This window comes from Chaetodon trifascialis, chromosome 16 (genome assembly GCF_039877785.1).
Source record: "Chaetodon trifascialis isolate fChaTrf1 chromosome 16, fChaTrf1.hap1, whole genome shotgun sequence".
Taxonomy (NCBI): Eukaryota; Metazoa; Chordata; class Actinopteri; order Chaetodontiformes; family Chaetodontidae; genus Chaetodon; species Chaetodon trifascialis.
Window position 1 is genome coordinate 18,293,396 of NC_092071.1, and position 19,090 is coordinate 18,312,485.

A 19,090-nucleotide genomic window follows, 5' to 3' on the forward strand; every position below is an offset into this window, starting at 1 on the left:
GCTTCAGTCCACTGATATAGACTTGATATCTTAGCTAGCTGCCTATCCGGTGTCTGCGCTAGCTAAAACAAGCTAACCCAACGTCCTGCAAACTGCTCTCCAGCTCGGCGTGACTAAGATCACGTAGCCGGCACAGTCGCTCGCTTCATATGTTGCTGATGCCATTATGACTGTCCATGTTAGCTAGCTTAGTTAACTGTGTGAAGGACGTGGAAGAAGAGAGACGCTTCCCACTACACATTACTACCAGCAGCTCCTACTGGTAGTCTTGACTACAGCTCCCTCCTGCTGCTAGCTGAAGTTCCTCATCCGTCTGTGGATGAAGTAGTTTGGCGATTAAGCTAGCTGGAACACCCCGAAGCGGTGGATACATGTCTACCTCCCTCCCACGACACCAACTACGAAAGGGAAATCTTGCAGTTCATGTTTCGCCAAGAAGTCAGTGTGACGTCTTTTATTCCATCTTGTTCGTATCTTTTCCAACCCGAGAAGAGGAATATGTCCAGATATAACATATACAGCCTGTTGGACTGGATCTACGGCGGGGTGGACCCAAAGTTTGAGGGCAATGGGGGCCCCGAGTGTGCCGCCTTCATCGCGCCCCAGCAGCGCATCAGTGAAAGTCTGGTCATCGTCCTCATCTCCCTTGTGGAGATTGGCGTGGCGATGAAGAAAATAAACTTGTCTAAAGAGCTCAAAGTGGTTGGGAAAGACTGCACAAGGGCAAAGGAAGATAGTCTGGGCAAGAACCTGTTGCTGGTCGCCCTTTGCATGACTTTTGGAGTTGAGGTCGGTTTCAAATTCGCGACCAAGACTGTGATCTATCTGCTGAATCCCTGCCATGTCATGACCATGATTCAGGTAAGGATGACCCGACCTGTGGGTAAGGTGTGTTTCTGAAGGCTATGTGTAATTGTCTACGCTCCCTGACTGGGCTGCTAATGTGAGAGAAACGCCCGTCAGATGTATTTGAAGACGCACTTCTTCAACAGGCTGAGTGACAGAAGTGATTGACATGCGTTATTTGACTTTGCTCTTCTGTCACCCTCGCCTGTCTACAGAGCAGTAAAACACAGTGTCACCTAAGTGCTTCTTACTTCCTCGAGCTACAAATGCTTTTCATTTTAGCTCCACGGAACTTGAACCTAGTACAAAAATGTGGTAAACACACTGGTTCTGTGTGCTCAGTCTGGCTTTTTGTCTTCTTCCCCCCTCTTGGCCTCCTCAGCCAGCGATTAGGCCCAATTAAAACCTGTCTATTGTAACACTGATATATCACAGCACAGCATTTTATTTGATTCACTCAAAACATGAGAGAATAACACATTAAATACAATCAAAAAAGGGAAAGTTTGGCCTCTAGCTTTGGAGACTTGATGGGACACTCATCTGTGTTGCGGATGTGAGTCATAAAGTGCCCCATGAAATAAGACCTGTTGTCTCAAGTTCAGCCCTGGAGGTATACAGCTGGGCGTCATCTGATTTGAACCCATATGATTGTCTATGACTGGAAGAGGCGATGTTATGAGCTTTAAAGCCCCTGAGCTGGGTTTTTGACTGCGCATGTAGAGTTTGATTGCTGTAACACAGGAGTTAAAGTGGGCGATGTGTTGTATTTCATTAAGTTTATAAGCAGGTTACAGTTCTCTCTGCTGTGAGGAAATACAGTACCTGCATAAATTTCGTTCACACTTCCTGGTTGGCTGACCTTCATGGTACATGATTGCACACTGTGGGTCATGGCAATGGGTCACTGCCAACGGTGTCCTAATGGATTTATCATACACATGAACTATGGAGAACAGGTGATATTGATGTATGGTGATTAATTCAGGTTACACAGCGTTGGTGGGATAGCAGGTGGACGTTGACAAATGACTTGCTGTGACGAAGTGTTGACTGATGGTAGCCTAATGTCCTTCATGTCACGTGTGGTGACAGAGGTGGAGAGAGTCAGGTATTCATCATGCCTGCTGACACTTGAGTGTCGTGTGGTCAGAAGAGGAAACTAAAGAAAACAAACAGTACAGTTTAAAAGGAGGTGGAAGTTGCCAGTTTGTCGTAACAACTGTATAGAATAGAGAATTACAGGAAGGAGATGCTTCTTCCAGGGACTTCAGGGATCGCCTCCGGGACTTTATTCGCTGCAGAGAATCGGGGCCAGGGGCTGGACTGCATGATATGAGAAAAACAGGTGGAACAGGAAGTCCGTTATACCGTCTGACTCTGGTGAAGGTGATGCTTGTTGGCGCAGTCGTCCTGCAGAGGGTTTCTCGACGGGAGGGCTGGAGGGAGATTTATGTCAAATATTTGACATCATAGTAGTGCTGATTGTTCAGAGCGTGTTTGTTTGACTGTATAAGTGTCGTGATCTGAGTCCACCTACCAGGTCATTTGAGCTGGTGGATTTACAGCGTACGGGTGTGGTCCCCTTTTCATCACTTTATAGATCCATACGTCTCACAAAGATTGCAAATATCCTCAACTGGTCCCTCTGGGTCTATTTTATAGGCTGAAAAATGTCGTCTCCTTTTGAAGTTCCTTCTTGAGATGAGCAGAGTGCAGTGTTGCTGTAGTTGACGTTATCGCGGTCCTTGAGTAATCAGCACAGCCATCCTCTTCACCTGAGTGCTATTAAAAAGAATATAAGCACTTGACTGTGTTGCTATGCTGCAGCATAGTTACCTGCCCTGCAGAGTCATTACACAGCAGCCTGTTTGCTAAATTCATCATATTTCTACAGTGGGTTGAAGAACAGCGGCAATGTTATTACTACACGCTTGTTTACTACAAAAATATGTACGTTCAACAGGAAGAAATTTCACAACTTTTAAGCAAAACTGTACTTGCTCAGTCTCGTATAGAGCGGCCGTGTCAGCTGCAGAGTTCACACACATATCAAAAACAGCAGGCGAGGGAGCGTCCATCTCACAAGGTGAGAGAGTCCCACTGGGGGTGAAGAGTTCAGTGTCTGATGACTGATGAGTTAAAGCTCCACATCTGACAAGGCGGATGTCTGTTACATTTCACTCCAAATGGAACAGACAGACGTCCAAATCACTGATCAGTTTACTGTCATGCATTTTCATTTGAGTCCAGTCTGCATGGTCGGGGCCCTGCAAACCAATGCAGTGTCAGTGTGATGGACTAAGTTTCTTTTTTCTTGTTTAGGTTCATGGACGCTCATGTAAAATACCAAGATATTTTTCACTCACTCTGATGTCGCCCAACATGTTGAAATTTCTGATTGCATAGGGGTGACGGACTGTTTTGATGGAGTGCTAGATTGAGCCTACAGGATGCTAAGAGCCTTTTATTAAGGTATAATACAGCCAAAAGCTGGTGTGGCATGAAAGCAGTGTCACATAATGTCAGGATTCCTGTTAGGAAACAGAAATCTGATCTCCATAAGCCAGGAATCAGATTTTAGATACTACAAAGGTTATTGAAGTCCACTGCAAATATAACAACCATAGTCATGCAGTGACAATTTTGACAAGAATTTGCAATTTAGTTTTTGTCACTTACTGAAATTTGTAAGGTGAAAAATACTGTTTCTATATTACTGAGGTCTTCTGCTGAATTCTGTGTCATGTTCCACTCAGTAGAGTTGTTAAGGCAGATGAGCATTTTGCAGGAAACATCACATTTCTTCACTTCACATGGAGCTGAAATTAATAGCAGATTTATGCTAAATGTTTGACAACAGTAAGTGTCTCTTCATGCGTCGTAACAAATCATAAACGATCCTTTAGAAGGCGTAGATGTTTACCATAAACTCGGCTCCATTAAATTTAACAATTTGTTAATGGAGCAAGAGCCCTGAAACCACAACTTTAAAATTGAGTCCTGAAAGGGAATTAACATATATACACGTTATCCAATCAATCAATGTGCATAATTGATACCTCGACAGATACTGCGTCCATGCACCGAGCAGGAAAAAAACATCATCCAATGAGAAAGATGCACAGGGGCAGTTAGAGTTCGTACTTGTACTCGCAGTTAAATGATTGGCTGAAAAGGAAAACGCAGCCGAACAGAGGCAGCTTTGTCTCGTCAGCGCATTAGGAATATTTTGCAGTACTTCTTGTTGTCAGTATTTTTTCATTCACGCTGCTGTTTCAATTTAGTCATGAAATAAAAGGACACTGATAAAATTAACACTGTAACCATGATTCACTCTGTCACTAAAAATGCTGTCCAGCTTTGTGGATGCGGCAGTTCCAGGATGACAGAATAGGTTAAAGAAGGTGAATTCGTCAGTGGTGTCCATGTGGTGTTCAAATGACTCATCAGCTCCTGCACAGTTCTCCAGCGAGCTGGGAGTTTCCTATTCATGCACGGTGATAGGTAGACTTCTGTCAAGACACTCAACCCCCTTATCAAATGAACCTTCAGCCCTTGTAGAAGTCGCCAAGAGTCCAGTGTGACCGATCACGTGGATCATATAAAAACAATGGTACATCCAGGTAGGCTGATGGTAGATATTGCCCCAGGAAACAATAACTCTCCCCTCCTTAAAACAGGCCTCTAGCATTTGTACAGCAGCTTTGAATGGGTTTAATCGGAGTTCAGAATACTGCTTGGTTGCACACTACAGCAATGAATATAAAGACTTGTGCTTTGTCTTTGCTCCGTCGGCTGCGGCGTTAACAAGTGTGCAACAAACATCCACTATCAATATGACAAACGACAGTATCAGCATTATCTTTAAATATAGCCACATTTATCAGCTGTAGCTGTAACACCCAGCACACCAGATTGTTCACTCCATCATTCAGTTTGCACTCAAGGCGCTATACTGTATTACCTAATGACTACACTTGTAAAAAGGAAGTATGGCTTATCAGTAATGGGTTCTTGGCGATCTGTATATCTTTTTTTCAAGGAGTTTTCCTTCATAGCTTGAAAGATCTTTTGTTTTAAAATTGCTCTGCTGCAATGCAGAAAATGTTTGAATTAAAATGGGGTGATATTTGCACCATACAAATACATGTTTTGAAGGCATCTGCAGGTAGATTTGCATCAGGGAAGGTGATGGTATTATACCCCATCCTGCTGTCTCCAGACATTTATATTTCAGCTGTAAAATTAATAGGGAGAGACGAGGATTAGAGGTAATCATGTCTTTTATGCTGCAACAACAGCGTCGAGACTGGGTTGACTCTCATAACTGTGTGGATGCAGTCTGGGTCGGACTGTGTGTTGGAGCTGCAGAGGCTTGTGTGCAGTGATGACAAGTTTGGTTGACCATTGACATGGTGGCTCCTCAAGTCGAGTACTTGTTCAAGTTCAAGCCAACAAAGTTTTTGGCTGAACACTGACTGAGTGTCAGTACATCTGAGGAATAGACTGGCTCATGCCTCACCTCCAAGAATAAGAGAACAGGCTCCCTGTTGCTGACCTTTAGATGCACCACACTGAATATCTTAAATCCAGTTTTTATTGCTGATTAAATTGAAGGTTTAATTTGTTCAAAAGTTAGTATTTTGACAGATTTAACAGTGACAATAGTAAAAGCACAGAGCAGGAAATGGTAACCTGTATATACAACACTGGATTATTGTGGGGGGGGGGGGGGGGGGGGCACTGTGGAGAAAGACTGTCAATAGTTGCTGAATTTAAAATTCAGTGTGTGTGTGCTGAAAGAGTACATGGTTTTTGTACACAGGCCTGGCCTGTAAGTGGGAAATGAACAAAGTGGCTTGGACCAAGTCCATCCATCCATTGTCTATACCCGACCATCCCTTTCGGGGTTGGGGGAGGGGGCCGGAGCCTGTCCCAGCTGTCAACGGGCGCAAGGTGGGGTACACCCTGAACCGGTCGCCAGTTGATTGCAGGCAGACAACCATTTATGCTCACACTCACACCTAAGGACAATTTAGAGTCACCAATTAACCTAACGAGCATGTTTTTGGTCTGTGGGAGGAAGCCGGAGAACCCGGAGAGAACCCACACATGCACGGGAAGAACATGCAAACCTCACACAGAAAAGCCCTGCCCGATCCGGGGATCGAACTGGCGACCTTCTGCTGTGAGGCACGTGTACTACCTGCTGCTCCACCGTGCCGCTTGGACCAAGTCCGATAACAATATTCCAGCGAATCAGCCACAGGTGGCAACTGTGCTCACGCACAGGACAAAGAGAAGGGAGGGGGAGCGAGGGGGACGATAAATCTGCCACGCTGATGTGCAGAATCAGAGACAGCACTATCAACCATCTCTCTCCAGAGTGCCTCCCCCACCTGGAAGCACTGCTTCTCACCTGTGAATCAGGTCATGACTTGATGGGCCAGAATCCCAGACAGGGATTAATCTCAGTTCTAGACTGAAGTGACCTTTTCAGTCAGATTAACTCAAATTGGCAAACTCATATTTTTTACCGTCCAGGACAGCAGTGTGTCCATTTCTGAGAATATATAGAGATGACTTCTGTGCTGGAGCCCAGACATGCATGGCTGCCAGAAACATGCATCTCTAAGAAATACACTCGTATGCAGCTGTCTCCATTAGCAGACTATGTTTCACACATTGCCTAAATTCCCTTTTAAGAGCATGTCAATGCCTCAACAGTCAGGTTGAGACACCACAAGAGTGATGAAGTAACATTTTGTAAAACTGATATTGCTTCATCCAAGGTGATCACACACACATTCTATTTATGAAATGCAAACCCTAAAGAAACATCTATAAGTCTATTAATTTGCACAAGGTAGAATGAAAAAGCCTGGCAAAGACTGAAGATGAAAAGAGGAAACAAACGTTAGATTTTCAGTGAAGCTCCTACACGTATTTGAAAGTATTATACGTTGAATTAATCCCGTCTGGTGCTGAAAGCTTTTCTTTCTTACAGAAAGCTCAGCTGTGTTCACGGTGTGGTTGAAATTAGTTGACGGGTGTCGAGCAGATCAGTCCTCGCCATATCGCCTGGTCAGTGGCTAGTTGTACGACAGAGCTCAAGTAAATTGCTTTCTTGTAATGCGGTTTCCAAACTTTGGCTTCCAGGCTTTCTTGTGTGAGATGGTGTTTGAACCAATCTGTGTTTGCAGTATCCTCCAGGCCCCTGAAAGCACAGTCGCTGAGCGCCGGTGACACGTTTAACTGGGATCCACGTTGTAACCGATATCCTCCTCAGTGATAAAGCCGACATCGACGGAGGAAAGTGAGGGATTAGAAACCAGTTTCAAACTGGCTTCTACTTATATTAAACAAAATCTTTTGGGATTTTGCTGTGATTTAAACTCGACTCATAACCCCGAGGATTGTATAGTAACACAGTCATCATTATGCTCAGAAAGCCTGACAGAGGAGCGTGAGCCTGGTCACCGCTGAGCCGTCAGGGCTCCGTGGCTCTGCTGCTCTGGAACAGGAATCCATTATTTTCCTCCTCCCTGTTGCATGAGCAGTGACTTGTAGATTGTTTCAATCGACAGCCCTGTTTGAAACCAGACGATAAAATGCATTACCGCCAATGTCTGGCAGCCATTTTAATGCTTTCAAATTCTACCCTAATTGTTTGACCATCCTCCTGGGTCCCATCGGAACTCGGCAGTTTGTTTTCTTATTTGAAACAAGAAGTGCTTCAGAGTTGCCTGTGGGATGCGCTGTTCAAGGCTCCTGCCCTTTTTATATTAATAAAAACTTGTTACAGCAATTTGTTCCTTTTCTTTGCTTTCAGCTCGCAGCGCTGGAAGCTCTCGAAGTATTCAAGCTGTGAGTTTAATGCGATTTCTCATCTCTCTATGCTTTCCCCAACAGATCTTCCTGCTGGCCTGCCCGCCATGTAAAACAGCCATGGTTGTATTTAGGTGAGTATATTTACTCCTTGCTCATGTCTGTTTCTGGTGTTTCATCCTGGCTTGGTTCTGTGAAAATGAACAGCACATTTTGGTGATATCGATCTCTGGTTGAGCTAACGCTTTCTGTGCTACGACTCGCGGTTTCCTGCATTATTTAGCCATCCGCCCTCCACCTCAGCCTGCTGTGAATGTAATATAGAATGACTTGGCAAACAGACCCAATATAAACATGGATTTTATTTTCATATAAAACCGATCGCCATGTTAATTTTAATTACTCGTTGGTGTCTTCAGAGTAAATTGGGTTTTCACCGTGTTTTTATCGGAGTGTATTTGTTGGGATTTATAGTCTTCTCTCTTTAATAACCACTCTGGCAGTTAATTATTTAGGAGAAAACAACTGTGTTTTTGCCAGTGGGAACACAAATTTGGATTTACTCAGAAATAAATACAAGCAAGGTCACTTTCTGTTGCCCGTGGGAGCCGCACAGCAAACAGCTGCAGCGGCCGGTAGCAGCTTTATCAAGGCGCTGCAGCCGTGTCTTACCTGAGATGACCGTCAGGTAGCCAACTGAAAATAAAACTGAGTTTTAGACGCTTTGGGAAAGACTCTCCCAGTCTCATCCCTGGAAAATAAAACACTCAAGTCAGCTCAGAAAAGTGATTTTTATAAGGCCAAGATGTTCTTTCTTTCCAGTTTATATAATACTGGATCAGCTTACTGGACATTTCATGGGTGTTTCCCGTGAGAAACATGATTTCTGTCCTGGTTCAGGAGAGTGACAGTTGTAGTTTGTGTAAACATGCCATTTTATATCCAAAGTCAAGTGGAACTGCACAGTGTTTGTACTATAAATGCCAGCGATACCTAAGATGATAAGAAGAAACAAACCGGCAGATTAAGATAAAGAAGCTGGTAATTGTTGTGATGTTGATATCCATCAGTAGCAAACAGCAGCTCCCCAATCAGAAATACAGCAGAAAATCAGCCGGTGTGTATGTTTAGAGTACATGTTTTAATAAAGAAGTCAGTCACTCATCTGCCTTATTCTATCACGCTGTGAGCAGCCATGTTCTCCACACAGCCAGGGCTCAGAAGAGGCAGCCAGTCACACACAGTCCTCCAGGTAGTGGCTGCTCCTCTTTATCTTGAGCAGTTTAACTCCAAAAACACATTTTTCCATCCATGATTTTGATGGGGGTAGACTTGCTACTTTTTTTTTTTTTTTAATGAAAGCTCAGCGAAAATGTCTCTACTCGAACTCTAAAGATTTTCCAGACAAGATGAAAATGTTTTGCTTTGCCTCTTGAGTTCATCATCTCTGCCTCCGCTTCTTGGATGAATGCAGCTCAGTGTGACTGTATCATGGAAACAGACGCTCAGTCCCAGCATCTGTATTCCAGAGTGGGAGACCACCTTTGTCTTAAGACACATCGCCTCCCCTCTGCTTGCTTTCAGCTGTTTGTTTGATGCTAAGCAGACAAAGCATAGCGTGAGGAGCAAACCTATACAGTGCCATTATCTTGTGTTAGCAGACTTTGGAAACTTTATGCATTCAAGTTCAGAAGCACATCTGGCTGGAAGCTCAGAACTGGCTCTAAACTTAAAATGAATATTGATGACACTAAATGGAAATGTGGATACATTTACAGATGTGAAAAAGTGATATGAAGGCAAATACCCACCCCCCTTGTGTAACTTTTGAATAAATTTTCAAACATCTTCAGTCAAAGGGGAGCACATACTGGGCAGAGGTTGCTAATGATCAATAGATGTAGTGAATTTGAATTTGAATGAAGCAGACTGTTTTTTCAAAAAAAGGTCTGGAGGCCCCCGGAGTGACAGCTGGGCTCATTTGAGCTGACATTCCTACAGCACTGCTGTTTTCCCAGTGACCTTGGCTGTCACAACAGTTACTTTGGCTCATTTGACAAAGTGAGCAGTCAGAGGATAAGGATGTAGGTCCACACTGTGACACATAAGCTCCTGGGCTTTTCTGTACGGTGGCTCTTACAATAATTGTTGGTTAAAAGAAACATTTCTCCTCATGCTGGATGTGCAGACGTTGACTGAACAAGCATCACACTCCCTCTGTCTGCAGGAGCAGACAGGCTGTGTGTGTCCTGCATGGTGAGTGAGATGAAGAACAAGCACTAACCAAGGACTGGATCGTCTCTAAATGTACACTAATTCTGAATGAATAGCTAAACTTACTGATTTGTCAGAATCATGACAGCAGCTGTGTGTGATTCCTTAATGGATCGTAGAAATATCAGGTCTCTGCAATACACACACAGAGTGAAAGGTCGTAATTGCCTGAACCATCTGTGACCTGACTTCTCACAATCAGCATCCCACTAAGATCTGACCCTGCCAACGAATGAGAGACAGCTGCTGCTAACAGCATCAGGGAGGACTCTGATTGGTTTTCAGCAGCATAGAACCTAATATACGCTGCCCTCCACCTGTTCCTCTGTGCTGAGATCAGCACTAACCGATTCAGACTAATATGTCAATGCAATGACACGTTCAATGTTGAAATGATGTCAAAGCTTTCCTGGGAGTCTCGTGCAGGTGTGATAGAAGGCCTGCACTTTATGAGACTGTTTGAAGTTTCAGTGTCTTTATTATTATTGGCTTATGTTTTTTCTTCCTGTGTGTTTTCAGGCTGCAGGTGCACATGTTGAACGGTGCGTTACTGGCTTTAATGTTCCCTGTAGTCAACACTAGACTGGTAAGTCACCTGTACTGGGAAATCCTCGTCAAAGCCTCATGATCTCATTCGGAAAGGCTTCTGCTCTCCTCTTGCAGGCTCTCGTTCTGTCCCTGCGGTGAACACAGATGGGCGTCTTGAGTCCATATATTTAATTTTTTTACGACAGCTCAACAGGAGAGCAAGTTTTATCCCTCAGCTTCGATATGTTCGGGACATTTTATCTCCCTCTTGTCAAAAATGTGGCGTTTATATGCATGCGATGTTTAAATAAATGCAGCTCCTCTACCAGAGCTTGAATCTGAAGAATTAAACTCCAACATGCAGAAGACAAAATGTCAGACCCGAGTGGCACAAAGTAGGAGCTTGATTGATGATGGAAATCTGCTGTTTTAGTGAATGAAATCTGAGCGAGTCGGCTCAGATCCGGAACGCCGCCTGCTTGAAAGGCTTCGGCTAACAGCTGCAGAGGAGGACCAGATCCAGGAGATAATGCACTAGCTTTAAATTCAATTTGCTTCTTAACATCAAGTTTCAGTCTGAACGTGATCCCTGTGAAGATCAAACGCTCCTATTACAGAACAAGTCTAACCAAAGAGAAGAATCTCTGCCATAACTCTGTTTGCTATCAGATGACAAACTTGTTTTCTCCAACAAGAGAAGTACGTCTTCACAGAACTGTTGGCGCCTTGAAAAAGGCAGAGGAATCACTAAAGCAGTCCATTGCCTTGTTATCTTTGTTTTCTTATCCATATTGTGCCCCTTCCAGCCATTCTCCTCTCACAGGGGCTGAGGTGTCTGCTGCTCTTAGGTTAGCTTTGGCACCACAACACACCCGAACAGCACTGCAAGGGTCTCAAATAATAACATGTGCTCAAGCCTGTAGAGAATCGGGCTCTCAGTGCATCATTAATGTGTGCTGGAAGAGCTGAAACAGCCTCTTCTCTCCACAGCTACCATTTGAGAAGGAGATCTACTACATCCAACACTCCATGCTGTACCTGGTGCCACTTTACCTGTTCAGGAAAGGAGGTAAGTGCTAGTCCATCCTTATTCTCTCCACACGTATTTTACTCTTGGGTGGATTCCCTTTTTGTTGATGACGTCTGAATTACCGTTGCTGCCTTTTCTTTGTCTGTTCGACCCTGGTGGCTCCGACTGCTCACGTCAGCTCTTCAGTCATCTTGTTTATCCTAAACACACGTCTGTTGCCGCTTGCTGTATAATGTCATTAAGATTTACATGCAGCTGAAGAGCAAATATGAACATTCTCAAAGTGGGAACAGAGCCAGATATTCAGTGTGTCTTCTAAAGGTCTTGCAAAGTTCATGAGATTACTTTGTATGTCAGCGAGGGATCACACCCACCCTGTGGGTTTAACTGCAGGAGACAGTGCAAAGATCATCTCAAGCTATAAATGCAGCTTACTTAACCTTTAGCTGGAACCAACAGCTCATCAGACTCTGCAACATTTCACCTTTTGTTCTGAGATTCAGACTGCTGGGCCATGAAACAATAGGCATGTCTGCAAACATGCTGCAGCTTGGAGATGCACTGACAGTATTTCCTCCTGAAGCCATCGTCAGGTTTCCCTTAGAGTCACCCAGTGGCAAATGTTAGAAGACAGATGTTGCACTGGGCAGCTCTCAGGAGTCACTGTGTGGGAAAGAGGTGCAGAAGAGACCACTGGACTTTTCCTGAGTGATTAAAGCTGGAAAAAAAATGCTTGAACTATAAACACCAGTATAATTGGTTACATCCACAAAACTGTCATTGATAGGAGTCCGATAGATGAATCTACTAATCTCATTAGTAATGTAGTGCTAGAGCCACATGAGAGGAAATCTTTGCTCTCATTAAACCCATATAATGGGTGCACATTAATGCCCTCGCCCAGTGTTAGCCTGGCAAATGGCATCAGTGAGGAAACAGGAAAAGCCAGTTTGACACCACATCCTGTTACTGATTTTACTATGTGTGCAGGGTGTTCCATCTGTTGGCTCAGCTCATGTGTTATGAAGTGGGGAGGTGACTAGAAATGGCATTTGGCACAGACGGCAGATTCTACGAGCTTGCTCTCTCTTTTTAACCCGCAAACTGGTTCAGATGTTTCAGGAGTCTCTCTCTCTGCAGGCGTGTACAAGCCTGAACCTCTGGGGGACATGTGGTGGGCGCTGCTCTCCAACGGCATCCTGTTCCTCTATCACTTCCTCTTCTTGCAGGTCCTTGGCCTGGTAAGATAGAGCCCTCTGCTGGACGTTACTGATATCACACAACGTGCATGTAGTGAGCACATCGACACTCGAGTCGCTGGTCCAGGGAGAATGACGAGTCATTCATTCAAACGGACATGTGTCAACAGGAATACTAAGAAATCTAAGGCCATGCACTCACACTATGTGCTTATTATGAAAAGATTTTGATCATGATTTCTTTCCTGACACTAGAGTCTGCTTTTATCACGCAGTGCGATCTTTTATGAATCCTATATGAATATCGGCATTTAATATGTGGCTTCATATTTTTTTCCACCAGTGTTTCACAGAGGGATTTGAAAAGCATCTATTTTTGAATTTTTAATAATAGTTTTTTTTTTAAATGTACTGTACTGCACATGCTGTTTGAAGTCTGAGGAATAAAATGTGAGGCTGCTGTTGTGAAGTGCCTTTCAGTGACTGTTGGGTAAGGGCCTACTTGTGACCACTGCTCAGCCAGTTTTCCTGTAGTTTGCACATATATTCTGCTTATATATGCTGATATATTCCTGTTCAGCAGCTGGTTGCTTCAAAATTAGTATCCTGTTTTGTGACACTATTATTTTGTCCCCTCACTGTGCGTTAAAATTAGAGGCGCAAGTCATGTTGAGATGAATAGTCTAAAACGAGTTCAAGTGCACGTCTAAGGTTTAGACTGTCACCAATGCAAACGTCAGCGATAAAGTAAGGTGAGTCATTCAACAGCCACAACTGTTTATGCAGTCAGACAATAAGCTGTGATAAAGCACAGTGCACTGTGATACACAGATGTCAGGAAAGTTACCACAGGGATAAGTGGCTTGTGGCAAAGCACTCATAGCGATGCCGCTTTCTGGTCCTTCTGTGTCGGCTCTTTCTGTCACTGTGAGGCAGAATTCACCAGGAGTTGGATTGTTCACCCACTAATGGGGAACGTGAGCTGGGTTCAGACCGTTGTGAGACACGTTGATGTGTTAGTACAATAGAAACTCAACCGTTGGGCCGTTCAGTTCAGTCTTTTGAAGAAGAAATTAACAATTTGAAAGACATACACAGTGAAGTCAAGCCAAATCCCTCATAATCCAGCAGCAGTGCTTCATTTTTTATGGTTAGTATTTGTATCACGTTTAGGGATGCTGACCCAGCCTGTCCATCTCCATCCCCCCTCCAGGCGACTGAGGTCAACCTGAACAACATGCTGTGCCCGGCCGTGTCCGACCCCTTTTACGGGCCTTGGTACCGGGTGTGGGCGACGGGCCACCAGACCCTGCTGACCCTCCTTCACGGGAAGGTCCTCACACTCCTCTCTCAGCACACAGGCTCGGTCTGCAGAGGCCTGCTGGACACACTCCGACTGCGCAGCAAGAAAGTCGACTGAATGTCCACGACGGTGCATCGACACAGACCCAGCCTTTCATTCTAAATGCCTGCTCTCATCGTGGAGTTTTTTTTTATTTTAGATCCTCATTTTAATGCATCTTTTAAGACGTACCATCTGTTTTGCTGAAACAAGTGAGCATTTCAGGGCCAGTGAATCAATGTGTCATTCTTTTTAGTGCTGTAGTTGGCTTGCATACATACTTGCATGAACAAACATACAAAAGGCATTTTAAGGCTGGTAGTTAGCATTTTGGACTTGAACAGATTGATTTTTTTTTTATTTTTTTTGGTTAAACACTCACAAGGAGATTTCTCAAGCTGCCTTTTTGTAAAGTTGTAAGGACAGACCATAGGTCCATCCTCCAAATGTCTCTTCTGATCTCCACTTTCAGTTCTTTATGTGGTAGTTATGCTGGCAGATGTTATGTTTTCAAAAGTTAGCGGACAAAGCCGCCATGTTATTGCTCTCAAGTGCGTTTCGAAAAAGATTGTGAACGTGAGCTGTCGTAAAAGTTACTGCTTGTTCGTAGTCCAAGGATTTTTTTCTTTGACATGTATGATCGCCTCTTACTGTTGTCATGACTGAGAATAGAAGCTTATTTATGGCGTCTCTCTGTTCCCACTTTACTACACACACCTACAGGTTATGGAAACATTATTGTATGCGGCATCTTTTACCATTTCTGCCTCCAGTCCGCTCAGATCATTCCAGTTGTGATAATCAGGGGACATGAGGTGTATTACGTGCTGGGATTCGAAGTGACGAGGGAGGATTCGTGGATCTACACTGGGATGTTATTATTACTTCCGCCAAGGAGGTTTTGTTTCTGTCTGTGTTATTTTATTGTGATATTGGACCATATTCGGTGAGGTATTAACGTCAGTGCAACGTTGGGATGAATGCGATGTTTGCCGAGATAGAGCAGATCTTGAGGTCATATGTATCTGGGCTGGGATAATGCATCGTGACACTTGAATGGAATATGTTGCTCAGTCCTCGAGTCAATCTTCCAGGGCATCCTGAATTCACTCCACCACTCTAACTGCAGCAGTCACAGTCTGGGTTTTGTATAAAAAAATGCATCAGATGATCTGCATGAAGTCACTTTAGGTCATTCACTGACTGCCCAATCGGAAAAAAAAAAAAAAAAAAAGTATTAACTAGCATTGATAATTGGAATATGTCAGTCATGGTATACATCATTTCAAGTGTGAGGGATGTGTGTATTACTGTAGCATATACTGTACTTCACTGTAAAGAAGGGATAAGACAACCTTTTGTATTTCTATGGATTTGAGTGTATGTGCTGTATTGACAATAAAAGTGATTTCAGTTGAACAAAGTTGACATTGTGTATATTTAGCATTTTTTTCATTGAGCTCTGTTAGTGTTCAGGATATATTTTGGTGCACTTACCTTGGGATTTAGGATTTTGTGAAAGTAAATACTTAAATCTCTATTAATATTTACTTGAAACTGTTCAGGAATATTACTCTTGTGCCTCAACTGGACAGTACGCTTCAAGTGACAATTTAAATAGAATTTACTGAATAATAGTCATTTTAGGAAATGTGTGTATTCACTTTTTTTGCAGAGAGTCAGATAAAAGGAATGATACCACTCTGGTGTGTGTCTGATCGATGTGAAACTGGAGCCAGCAGCTGCCTGTAAGATGAGCATCAGTGAGCTGAGTTTAGCACAGAGGCTGGAAACTGCCAGACTGGCTCCATCTGAAGGCAGGAAAATCAGCCTACCAGCAAAAGTCACTAATTAACAGTTAAAATCTCATTGGTTCAATCTGTATAAAAGTCAATGTGTAGAAAAACTGTGTGGGTTTATGTGTGGGACTATAAGCTGGGTGCAGTGACTTTGCTGTTTATGCTTTTTAAATATTCCATGTTAATCAGCTCTGGGCAGAGCCAAGATACAAGCCCAGCATGCTGTGTAACACACTTTTTGACATTTACTCAATTAAAAACAGCACAAAGACAATATATTGAACGTTTCACCTCATGAACTTCATTGATTTTTGTAAATATATGTTTATTCTGAATTTGATGGTTCAAACAAATTGGGACAGGAGCAACTAAAGACTGGGAAAGATGTGGAATGCTCCAAAAACACCTGTTTGGAACATTCCACAGGTAAACAGGTTGATTGGTAACAGGTGATAGTGGTATGACTGACTGGGTATGAAAGGGGCATCCAGGAAAGGCTCAGTTGATCATAAGCAAGGATGGAGTGAGGTTCACCGCTTTGTGAACACATGATTGGATAAAGGACATTACTACATGGACTCAGGAACACTTTGTTAAACCGTTGTCAGTAAACAGTCTTTTATTTACACAGTGTCCCAACTTTTTTGGAATTGGGGTTGTAGCCATTAACCTTTATGCTAAGGTAAGCTAGCCAGCTGCTGGCTTCATATTAAACGGATAAATATGACATTGATCACGTCATGTGACGGTTGGCATGAAAGCAAATGAGCGTATTTTCCAAAACGTCGACCTATAAATAACAGCGCCTCTCAGCAGACCATGAAACACTGAAGCCAAATTGCTGCCTGACTCAAAAATTCCAGCTTTTGCACTGTATGTTTGGGTTCACTGTTCTCTGAAAGGCCAGACAGGGTGAAAAGCTTTAAGTGCAGAGAATCGACTCAAGTGAGCTGCAGAGGGTTTTTACAGGCCTGTAGCACTTCATCATTACAGTCGAGAGGAGGTCGATCTAATACCACCGCAGTGGCTGCAGCGAGATGTGATAAAATATGATAAAATGTGCTGCTCTTCTTTGGAGTGCTTGTTGTAGATGCAGAAACATGCAGCTCAGCCTTTCATGAAGTGAACTTGACTGGCTTCCTTTGTTGCTTCAGAGTGGAGCAAAGGCAACAGAAATACATCTTTTCGCTTTCTCCCTTGGTCAACACAGATCTAATCACTGCTCGAGGAAGTGGAGTTAGTGACAGTGGGTGATGGAACTGATGAGGCTGGCAACGCAAATGGCATCGAAGACAATATTAATCCCTGGTGAAATAAAGTGAATGGAATGGAAAGGCTTTTCGCGACACCAGTTTTAAATCCATTCACTCATCAGTATGATTTATTCAGACAGATGGAAGCCTAGAGGCAGTCTCAGGAGAGAAAGTAAAGAGCTGCTTGGATTTGATCTCAGGCCAGCTCGGGGTTCATTTGTGGTTACACATAGACAGCAGACTGAACCATTCAACGATCTCCCAGCGCTTGGCCCTGAATATCATGTAACATGCAGCAAAGTATTTTCAGATACGCCTGCCCAGACTTCTCCTGACTTGGTGCCGGGTCTTTTTCAGCGGAGGGACTGGCAGAGAGGCAGGCCAAGCGTGCGAGGATCCGGCCATATTTGCAAGGTTTGCTACCAGGACAAAAAGGTATGGAAAGGGAAAAACAGCGATGGCCCAAAAAGCAATAAAACATCCAAAAGCAGAGGGAATTTAACGTAAGGCCTAATTTTTAAGGATTGTACAGACAGTTGGCGACTGGCTGGCTCAGATTTCATTAAAAGTTATTAGCCTACTATAAATCTCCACAGTGGTCGAGTCACTTCTGACAGTGATTATCAAAATTAACATCACCACAAGACACTGCAAATGACTAAAATGCTACCATGCTGATGTTTAGCAGTTATAATGATTTCCATTTAAGTTTAGCTTGTTAGCAATACAGTTCTATAAAAAGTGAAGCACAGCACAGACCTATATGATGTTTGGACTACCAGCAGAAGACCACAGTGACGCGTTACATGTCAGTCAAACATGAAGGGGACACTTAAACGTCCTGAGCTGGATGGCTGGCAGGGTCCCATCATTCTTGGGTCAGAAGTGTGGTCTGTTCCACCTGTGACCCCCAGCAGTGACGTAGCAGTGTATCACACTGGTACAGTGTGACATCACTAAACAGACAGCTTCTACTGAACATCACTTGTAAAAAATATTAGGAATAGCATTTAGTAGCTGTTCTAGAGCTTTCAGTCATATCACCTGATCTTCATTTGCCCAGTTGTCATGAAAAGGTAAAATAATATTACATTGCTGCTGTCACATGAAGAACTTGCATGAACTAGTTTGGGGTGCCATCTTCATCACTTACTCAAGCTACAAAATCCTTATTTGGCCTCCAGCCATAGCATGTGCCCTGCATGCTACACTGCTGGTTCAAATATCAAGCAAGTGTTCAACGGCTGAAGTGACTTAGCGTAACTGTAGAAAAGGCACAGATCATCAACGCACACCACCGGACGGTGGCAGCAGGACTACATTAGATCTAAAGGGTCAGTTCACAGATTTTCTCAGTTACTCCCGACCTCAATTAGATCTCCTGCACCTTTATTATTTAGAGCGAACTGATCATTGTGGATCAAGATCAACAAGGCTACAGAATACTGACTAAGAATGAGCGTTAATCAAGGAAGCATGTTCTGTAACTGACCAAATAACATCATCCACAGAGCTCTTGTCAAGATGTATCTCTCACTACTCTATCACTCTGCAGTGCACATGGAAAGTTTTCAGATCCTGTTGAGTTTTCCACATTTTGTTATGTTTGAGGCTCTTTCATTCCTCATTAATCTACGTATAAGACTCCGCAATGACAAAGCAAATGCTTTATAAATGTACCAAAAATAAAAGACTGAAATATCCCAATTACATGGTTATTCAGACTCTACAGCTCTGCTGTATCCTACTTGTATCAATGGTCCTTGAGATGCTTCTACAGCTTGACTGGAGTCTGTCTGTGCCTAAGTAAATTCACTGGACATAATAAGGAAAGGCACACACTTGTGTACATAAGGTCTCACAGTTGATGGTTTTTGCCATACCGAAAAGGGTTGTGTCGAGGCACAGCTGTGTGGAAGGATACAAGAAAATTTCTGCACCACTGAAAGTGTCCAACAGCATGGTGGCCTCCATCATTCTTAAATGGA

The 19,090-nt window shown here is 43.5% G+C and overlaps 1 protein-coding gene across 1 annotated transcript; it reads left to right on the top strand.

Annotated features, from left to right (window-relative positions):
• On the top strand, positions 1–15,477 carry LOC139345061 (transmembrane protein 164). Its single transcript, XM_070983520.1, has 6 exons — positions 1–861; positions 7,762–7,811; positions 10,471–10,537; positions 11,470–11,548; positions 12,650–12,750; positions 13,922–15,477. The coding sequence occupies exons 1-6, from the start codon at positions 424–426 to the stop codon at positions 14,126–14,128; spliced, it is 942 nt and encodes a 313-aa protein (XP_070839621.1). The 5' UTR covers positions 1–423; the 3' UTR covers positions 14,129–15,477.
• The last annotated feature ends 3,613 nt before the right edge of the window (positions 15,478–19,090 follow it).